Here is a 10,145-nt window from a genome sequence, read left to right as displayed (position 1 = left end):
GCTCACTAGGTTATGAGACACACATCATTTGATATGTTCCCTTTCCCTCTTTTGAGGTCGGACCGAGGGAGTAGGTAAAATAAGCTTGAAATGCAACAGAGAGCAGTGTCAAGTTGAAACCATGTACAAGCCCCTGTGTCCCTGTCCTTTGAGGTAAAAGGCTCTTTGCTTGAGTCTCAAATGGCTGATGCAAGAAACAGTGATAGGAAATGTGCAGATGTGGAAGCAAAGAATAGCTGCTGGGCCAGGGAACTGCTAAACAGTTTAGACTATAAACCTGCCACACAGCGAATCATTAAACTCCCAGTTCCCTAAAACATATAAAGGCCTGAAACACAGTCCTAAGCTAATTTTACAGGAAGCAAACCACCGCCAGATGAAAACTACTGACCATAATAACAGAGACTAGTTGAAACCAGAAGGTTGATGATGCTTGAAACTTCACCTTGATGCCAGCCAATCTGAGAACTGGGCACAAGCAGATCATGAACCATGCACCTCTTTCCCTGAAAGCCATCCGGGAGTTTGGGTCTTTTGAGCAGGAGTTGCCTGTTCTCCTTGCTTGGTGTCCTGCAATAGATGCTAACAGTAGATTGGCTTTACTGGGTGCAGGTGAATGGACTCGGGTTTAGCCTGGTAACAAAGTCACCATCAGACATAAGCCCTATCAAATACCTTTAGTGCAGAGGCCTCTTTCGGCAGGAAGCTCACAGAACAAAGGGCATCCATGGATGATTCTAACCAATGGGAAAATAGAACACAGACTACAAGTCTTTTTTTTTTTTTTTTTTTTTTTGGCTTTTTTAGGGCCATACCTGTGGCATACAAAGATCCCAGGCTAGGGATCAGATCGGATCTGTAGTTGCCAGTCTACACCACAGCCACAGCAATGCCAGATCTGAGCTGCATCTGTGACCTAAAACGCAGCTTGCAGCAATGATGCATCCTTAACCCACTAAGTGAGGCCACGAATCAAACCCACAACCTCACGACACTGTGCTGGGTTCTTAACCCACTAAGCCACAATGGGAACTTCAATACAAGTCTCTTCTTAAGGGAGGAAAAACATAAGGCCAGACCTGAGCCTTCCTTTAGGAGGGGAGGCAGTTTTAATTTAGTAAAACTAAGGAATCATGATAAAATTTACATTGCCCCAGTGCAGTGAATTATCTTGATTTGAAATGAGACATACAGCATAATTAGCTGTGTCACAGTAAGTTAGGCCAGAACCAAAGGTCTCAATTCAAAGTGCACAAGGCCATAATCTGGACTTTTTTGTAGGCCGACTATCCCAAAGGCCCAGGGAGATATGACCACATAACAAGGTCCAGTCATTTATCTCTTTCAACATTGAAATCCTAATCCTATGTTTGTGTAGTTGTTAAGATTTGTTAAAACGTGACTGAGCTTTGCCTAAGGTCAAAAAACATGGCTACTGCAGAACTTAGGTCTCAGCAGAGGTTTGCCCACTGATTGTACTTCACTGTTAACGGCTTAGGAGGTAAGAAACTCACAGAGAATCTCTAGGTTTTTCTTCCACATCTGACGGAAAAGGCTCCTGTTTCCATATTAAAATCTAAGAATAGCTTCTGGCTGTAAAAACAGCAGCTTGGCTTTCTTCCATACAGTTTACTATAGATGCTAACAGTGTCTGAACCTAAACAAGACGAACGACTTTGCTACAACAGGCAAGATCAAAGCAAATTCAGGCTTTTAGTTGAGCCTGGGCTGTGGGCAAATTAGTCCAAATTGAATTCAATATTCTCATATTCTGATTTAGTCAATTTGGGGTGGTGTTCAGAAGTCATTTAAAACAAGCACCACATGGGTGAAATACTGGTCTTAATAATCAATGAGAACAAACGGGGGCTCTGGCTCAGTGGTAACGAACCCGACTAGTATTCATGAGGACATGGGTTCGATCCCCAGCCTCACTAAGTGGGTTAAGGATCCAGTGTTGCTGTGAGCAGACACAGCTTGGATCCTGTGTTACTGTGGCTGTGGTGAAGGCTGGCAGCTGTAGCTCTGATTTGACCCTTAGCATGGGAAACTCCATATGCCGTGGGTGCGGCCCTAAAAAGACAAAAAAAAAAAAAAAAAAAAAAAAAAAAAAAACAAAAAAAAAAGGCAAGAAAATAAATGGGGGTTCTTTTTGGCTGCACCCACAGCACGTGGAAGTTCCTGGGTCGGGGATCAATCCCGGGACACAGTGGTGACCTGAGCCACTGCAGTGACGCCGCCAGATCTGAAACCTGCTGTGCCACATGGAACCATCTGGGGGTTCTCTTTAAGGTAGCTTTTCTTATGTTTACTGGCCAGTTTGTCTATAATGACTATACCTGGCTTATTTCTTTCTTTGGTTTACTGGCTTACAAGAAGGTATTTCTCACTCACCATGACTTAACCATGCAGCCAATGACTTACCCAAGACTCAACACTGGTATTTCTGTATTTCTTCCATTTTAAGACACCACAGGCTGGAAGATAGTTTTCAGAAAGATGTGAAAAAGTGTCATGTTTCAGAATCTATGAAATACTGTATTAGCAAAGAGGGCCTCTTTAGGGACTGGTTATATCCTAACATCTCAGAGTGGGGAGATATGGTTGGGAATCTTATACCCTTGACCTCTATTCTCTGAGGCCCCATCTGTCTGCATGCCAGGGGCATATCCTCGTACTAAGACAGAGAAGAGCAACTGAGTTTTATCCAGACAGAAGCCTGCCGTACCAACAAAAATGCCTGCCGTACCAACAAAAACATTGCCGACTATTTTAGAAAGAGAAAGAAAGAAAAAAAAAAACCATCCAAACCCAAATTAGAACATTTAAAAATTAATGATACAATGCACGTTCAAAGGTAATGATAACAATGTAAATATGGAAACAAATTATCCCCACACAATCTATATTTTTAAGTAATTTATTCTGATAGAAATATTGCAGAAAACTGTACTTAAATTCATTTTAAGTTAGCTTATGCAAACACACTGAAGATCTCACACTCATAATTGCATTATTAAACAGAAACAAAAAGCGAGAGAGGAACCAAGCTGCACATCACTCCAGGAGGTCATAGTGCAAACAAGTGCTTTATCAGTAGTACCTCCAGTTAACTGGGATGAAGGAGAATAAAAATGGCTTGTGTTTTCCTGTACATTATCCTCACTGGATAGTCATCCCCACAGATGCTTTTTATTTCCTTTAGGTTACACCGCGCATGACCTCCCCACCCCCTCCCCACATGTACAAACTTCAGGTGGCTTTAAAACAATGGATTTCTCAATAATCAAGGGGTAGAAACTCTCGAGAGTTCTGGTGACTTCGTATCAGCTACTCTACCCAACCTAACACGTCAATTATTATTGGACTACATCTGCGAATAGTTCTAACAGGGGGAAATTAATATTTGCTCTTGGATATCTAAAGCACAGCTAATTATGAAATTTTCTGCTTGTCTATTTTTAAAAAAAGTGCAATCCCAAAGCACTCTAATTATGTATTCCTTTAATTCCCTCACTACTTTGCAGTCCAAATGGCTGGAATCAAAATTTAAATTCTACTAAACCCTCAAGGACCAGTTAACCCTGCAAGTGGCTTTAAAGACTATGCCCACTCGCCTATTCAGGAACATACCAGCCCTTTAAAAAATGTGAAAGCAGCATCGTGACTCAGTTGAACATCAGTAGGTCCAGATCTTGCAAAATCTCAGAGAAGCAAACTATTTCCAAGCTTTGCTGTTACTGAGAAAGCTAGCTTAGTCTTACTTTAAGTTATATTTTGGAGTTGTTTTCACTTTCCTGACATAATATTTTCAAGTAAACAGAAAGTGGTAGCTTAAGTGGCTGCTTGTTTGTTCTGAGTCTTATTTAAATATAAGAATGTACTGAACTAAGTCTCATTTCTGGCCAAAGGGACTCTGATTTCAAGATTTCAGGAGCTTTAATAAAACCCAAACAAATCTTTCTGGCTGTACTGTATTCTTTTAAGGATTTTCTGAAAGAACTTATAATTAAATCTATGCTCAAAACAACAATTTCAACAACACAAAATAAAAATAAACTCAGCTGGATGGATGTTCTTCCAAACGGTTTTTAGGAGTGCTCATGCTCATCTGAAGGCTGATTTGGTGGGGTTTTTTTTTTTTTTTTTAAATCTTCTTCGCTGGAGGAAGAGGAGCAGGGAGGGCACTCAAAACCAAGGAGTAATGCAACAATGACCGAGCATCATCTGTACACGTTTTCTTAGACTTGCCGTGAGAAAGAGTAAGCTGGTGGAGAGGGAGAATAGCACACACTCCTGAAATAAGAGGAGTAAGAGGGCAAATGATTCTTGTCATACTTGATGCCCTAATATTGGTCTTCAAATTGATAAGGCACTGACCAAGATTTCCCCATACTACAACTTGAGATACTGCTGTGATAAAACTGCTGTCAAAAAGCTCATCAGAATCCTCTGAACAGAAACAAAAAGTCACTTTAGACACAAGCCATTTTTAAGGGAGCAAAACCAAAAATACTGGTTGACGTCACATGGCAAATAATTATCATCAATGTAATTAAAGAACACTATTTGTTAGAAAAAGCAGAATACCACTCTGGCTGTAAAATCATAAATTTACTATGTTTGAAAGAAATAATATAAAAGAGAGAAAATAAAAACAAACCGTAGAAGATGACTGAGGAAGTCAGACAAACGTCACCACTTGCCTAGTATCACCTATTTACGCAGCAGCAGCAGGAGCACAACTGATTCCCTGGGACACAGCTGAATTCATCTTCATTTTAAAAAAGGGATCCAATTATTTCCAAGGCCTCTGAAGCAGAGGCTTTTTTTTTTTTTTTTTTTTTTTAAATTGATGATTTATCTTCCATTAAGCAACACTGGCACCCCTTGTTTGCAGAAGAGAATATGGTGGTTTAAAAACTCATAAAGGAATGTGCCTCCGAAAACAGGAAGGAAATCAACAGTGGATATACTCTTTTAAAAAGTTAATGGATTAAATCTACTATTATTATTGATTTCTAATTAATATGATGCCCTGTAGTTTTGTTTTCAGTAGTAAAAGCATGTATATAGCTTACAAATTTAACCTAAAAAACCCCCCAAAATAGAAAACACAAACTTCTGCTCGAATCACTCGGCCACTTAAATTCTAGTCATCCTAAGAGAGCAATAGGCCAGGCTGCTCTTATAGGGCCCTGGCTTCAACGAATATATAGGGTGTGTACACTATAGACTGTAAACATTTTTCCCCTCTCTAACAGTGCATCTTGGGCTCCTTTATAAATCTACTCGAAGAGGAATAAAGCCACTTATAAAAACTTGGCAGCTACAGACACCCTAGTTCTTGCCATAGAGAAAGACTCAATACCAAGACGGTCTACACAGAAGGTAGTGCAATAGTCATATGGCATTTTCCACACAGGAAAGCATTTGTCATGGAAGCACATGCCTGGGGAGAAAATGTTATTCAAACTTCAACTGTTGGATCCCTTTTTGTAATGTTAACACAAATAATATTTACATAGTGAAGAAAATCTAATAGGAAGCTGTGTTTGATCGGTTCTTTTAATTCTTACACTTTGGAGCTTACAGTAAAAATAATGCCTCTGAAAAAAATAAGCAGAGCTCAAACACAGAGGGGGCATGAAATAAAAAATAGTGCTCTTCAAGGTCATCATACAGTTATTCTTACAGTTACACTTTTAAAAACTATTATGTTTCTTTTGCCTGAAAAATAAGCTTCCATGTTCAAATAAACGGTTAAATGAGATAGATGTGTCTCAAATTGTATTTTGGCTGGTATTATACTATTACACCAGGTTGGTAGCATACCAATCATTATACTTATCAGAAACTAACAAATTTAAATTATAACGGCATTTCCAATGAGTTCCTCTTGACTAGGAAAGAAACAAACGAGCTTCATATTGATGAAAATTTCAAACTTTTGAGTCACCAATTTCCTAGTTTATTAAGGATAGGCCTAAAAAGGACAAGTATTTCATCTTCCCACTAATAAGCTACCTAAATATTTAATATATTTTGGCAGCATTTTTTTTTTCTTGGGTTATTATTAAGTCTCATTTGGTGAATCACAAATCAAAATTCACCTACGCTGTTTTAGTTCATGTCTCTCACTGGTCTTCTCTTTGCTTCGAATGCTAAAGTCATCTTAAAAAGCAATGAGCCATCTTTTGAACGGACAAATCTGAAGACAGAAAAACAACGGTGACTTCTGCTACACCGTTAAGACTCTCAGTCAGTCAGAGGCTACGAATCTATATACTGACTAGTCAACAAATCTGAACACTATTCTTACGCTGTGCAAGCAGCCTCACGCTTAGTGCTGAAAAATATCAAACACATCTTCCACTCAGGCTCTCTCTTTGGCAAGACTGTTGTGACGTCGGGCTCTGACTTCCAGCTGCATATCTCTGCAGACACAGCCTACAACTGATCTATGTTAGCTTATTTATGACAGACAACATAATAAAAAATCCACAGGGTTCTCAGCCACAGTACTTTTCTTTAAAAAGCATATACACTGTTTAAAAACACTTCTTTCTGAAGAGAAATAAACAAATTGAGAAAGTTTTAAAAAATGATTAACAAAAGTCAGATGTGCAACACCTACAGAGCAATACTGCTATGCTGGCTAGGTAGAGGGCGCAGCGTGATCCAAGCACCCTGACGTGGACTCTGCTGGGAGGTCACAGCTGCGAATGGCTAGCAGAGGCCACATTTTGCCCTCTCCAGCTCATGTCACTTTCCACAAAACCAGAAATAATGGTATTTCAAACGTGCTACATGAGAAGAAAGATATCTGAACTCTTAATATCCTTTCCAAACAGAAAACTAAATTAAAAAACTTAGCACTCAGAGAAAGCTCTTCCACTTTCCAATGGGCAGATTTTTAGCTAATTAGTCTAATAAGCCATATTTTCTATTTCAGTTTCATGGATTCAATGGTGAAATATTTATGATTAAAAGAGTATAGAATTCTCTAAATAATACAATCTGAAAATTTTTAGGTGAGCCCCAAAGTAACAGAAGTCTATTCGAAGTCATCCGTCAAAAAGCACTTCTTACTCTGGGCCACACCTGAAATTCATGATGCCTCATGAGTTTAAAACATCCAACACACAGCCTTTGTCCAAGCGCCATTTTTTGTTAAAACTCTTAAGGCATTTGACCTTCAAATCTTTTTTTAACTCAACATTTATTTTGGACGTTGAAGAATGCATCATTGCATAGAAGAGCTCTCAGAAAACTGCTTGATCAACTACTGACAAAATATGGTTTCATGGTAGGAGCCTAGAGTAAGTTTTTCAGAAAAATGTTTGTGATAAAGGAAAGTTAGGTTAAGAAGGAAAGTTTGATACTTAAAATTCCCAGCCTCTCAATCTCTCACCTTTTTCCCTTTGAAAACTAATCTGTATGCCTTATAATAAAATACATACATGCATACACACATATTTAGAATCTCTTTTAAACAAATGTGATCCTGACTCTCATACTGAACAAAAATAATGAAAATGAATAATAAAAAAATAACTGGCATTGTGCACATTAAACACTGTAAAAGAAAACATCCTGACAAAACATTCAATACATCACTCTTGAGGATAAAAATCACCTGTGAGTGGTAGAAGGGGTAATCCAATTAATTTGAAAACAATGGAGTTGTAAAATCTTCTTAGAAAAGTTTAGGTCGGGATTACAGTTCTCTACTAAGCAGATCTGTGGTCCAACAATGAATTCATATAGAGAAGGCTAAACTTTAAACCCAGTTAAAAACAACCACGTTTTCTGGAGCCCACTTGAAAAAAATGTCTGGCATGTGAACACTCAGCCTTTATACCTCCTGCAGGAAATAATGCTCCCCATACAGTACTAAGTTTCAGAAGTTTAGTGTTTAAAAAAAACCTCCCCCCATCCAAAACAAAACACCCTCCCCCCCCAATCCCAAACAAACTCCAACAACTCACATCAGTAACATTTCTGATTCCCACACTCTTGCTGTGAGAGAGCAAGTGAGGCTGCAGACCGATGGGGGCGTCAAAAAACCTTTTGGCGAGGGCGCTGGTTAAACCCTACTAAGCGCCGGAGCATCTTTACACCTCCGTTCAAGTACTAGCTCCTGATGTAACCCATAAGAAATGGTTTTCCTTTTAAAGTATATCTAAAAAAGGCGATTCCCCCCTCCAAAATTAGTACAAAGTGAAAAGAAATGCAAATTAGCTACGATCTATCCCAAGCACAGCACCGCCAGAAGATTCACACACACTATTTGGTGTTTCATGTTGGTTTTCCTTTCATTCTTTTAAGGCAGTGGTTTCCACAGGTCAGTTCAGAGATAAGAAGCATGGTCCATGGCAGTTTGCTTTGCAACTCCAATTTGTTCTCTGGGAATATCTCACTTCATTCCCTGAAATTAGTGCTTTTTTTTGGTTCAGAACTCCAAAGGCTGAGACGGAACCTCTGGGCTCTTCCTGGCACAGGGTTGGTCTGTAGCTGGCGCTCTTTCCTCAGGTCCTCGCTTTCAGTCAGGGTAGTAGTTCATCTTGTTCTTCATCAGGCTTTTACTCAAAAGTCATCAAGTTTGTAGGAACCTAAAAAACAGAAGCATTACAAACTGACAGTATTCAAGGTACTGTTTCATACGTTTCCTTGTCACTTTAAGGAAGCCCACATCTATAATCTTTCTGACCTAAAGATATTTTTTAAGAGGAACGTGATGGAAGGTAGTGTAGCTGCTTATGAATCGTGAATAAAATAGGCTAGAACACTTCCGAGAGAAAATCACTGAGATGAGTTACTACGCTCGCTGGTCAACTGAAATCCAGATGGGAGAAAGGGCAGAGACGGACTCTTTCTTGTCTAACACAGGGGGCTCAGCAGATGTTCTCTGAGTGAAAAGATGAGTAAGAAAACAGCAAGTATGGCCCTTGTAGGGTGAGGTTCCAGACAAACATGCTTGTCACCACTTCTTTTCGCACTGCATGGTTTACAATGAATGCCTACATGCGAATTTTAAAATCCAGCAAGATAAATTTTATAACAAACATTACTAAGAATTTCTTTGTGAAATCATCATGAAAATAAGTATAAAAGAATAAAACTCATTATTTAATAAATTCTTATCTGACACTTTGTGACTTTGAAAAATTGATAGGTTTTATATATACAATGTTTGTTGCTTATAAGATGGATCAAATTTAATTTGATTTAAGCCTAAAATTTGACAATAATTCTTAGAAATATGAATATACCCTGTTTTAAAAAAATTAGTTGAGGGTTTAACCATGTTACAAAAGTTCTCTTAACTTTTACTACCAGTTCTCCAAAGTTGCACTGGTAGAGATATGCATGCACCAGTGGTCAATTCTCTGCCTTTCAAAAGAGCTTAGCAGTTCTCACTCATACTTGAGCAACTTTTTTTCTGAAAACCTAGAATACTAAAAAGATTAATTTCTTATATCTGTCAGCTTTTGAATGAAAAATTATTTGACAATATAACCATAGCAAAATTACAAATTTAATACAGCACAAATGCAAGATTGTTTAAATTAAAGCATAAATTCTCAGGTCTGGTTTTTAGAAACCCATATTTAAAAATTTTCATTTCTTTCTAAGTTGCTTGAATGTGGTTTAAGGTGTTGTATTTTTTTTTTTTGGCAGTAACCTTGGCATATAGAAGTTTCTGGCCAGGGACTGAATCCAAGCCACAGCAGTGCTAGATCCTTTAACCCACTGTGCCAGGCCTTGGTTGAAATTGTGCTGCCAGAGACAACACTGGATCACTCACCCACTGTGACATAGCAGGAACTCCTAATGTATTGTATTTTGAGTTAGGGTCTTCTACTAAAAATTTTCAAATTTCACAGCTTCTGTTTATAAATTTGTTACTTCTCTGATTCTTTCAAGGATAGAAATGAATTAAAAAAAAAAAACATGTATACACATCTGGTTGACTTGTTCAGTAGTAAGGTCCCTTAATATAGTGAAAGAAATTGAACCTCTATGCTTGTGTGAATAATGTGCAGGTGCGGCCATGAAAAGACAAAAAAAAACTTTCAAGATTCATCTAGATTTTTTGTCTTTTTATGGCCCACACCTGCAGCATACGGGAGGTTCCCAGG

General features: G+C 38.4%; 1 protein-coding gene across 3 annotated transcripts in view; it reads right to left on the bottom strand.

Annotated features, from left to right (window-relative positions):
* RALGPS2 (Ral GEF with PH domain and SH3 binding motif 2) overlaps positions 2,907-10,145 on the bottom strand; it is a 162,982-nt gene continuing 155,743 nt past the window's right edge. Inside the window, exon 20 of one of the 3 annotated variants that reach the window (XM_021063727.1) lies at positions 2,907-8,615. In XM_021063727.1, coding sequence (XP_020919386.1) covers positions 8,586-8,615 — 30 coding nt within the window. In that variant the 3' untranslated portion in view covers positions 2,907-8,585. The remainder of the gene's footprint in view (positions 8,616-10,145) is intronic. The other 2 variants (XM_021063729.1, XM_021063728.1) reach the window with 2 other exon arrangements.

The sequence above is a fragment of the Sus scrofa genome, chromosome 9 (assembly GCF_000003025.6).
Source record: "Sus scrofa isolate TJ Tabasco breed Duroc chromosome 9, Sscrofa11.1, whole genome shotgun sequence".
Classification (NCBI taxonomy): Eukaryota; Metazoa; Chordata; class Mammalia; order Artiodactyla; family Suidae; genus Sus; species Sus scrofa.
Note: the sequence above shows the minus strand (reverse complement) of the source record. Positions and strands in the feature narration are given on the sequence as shown.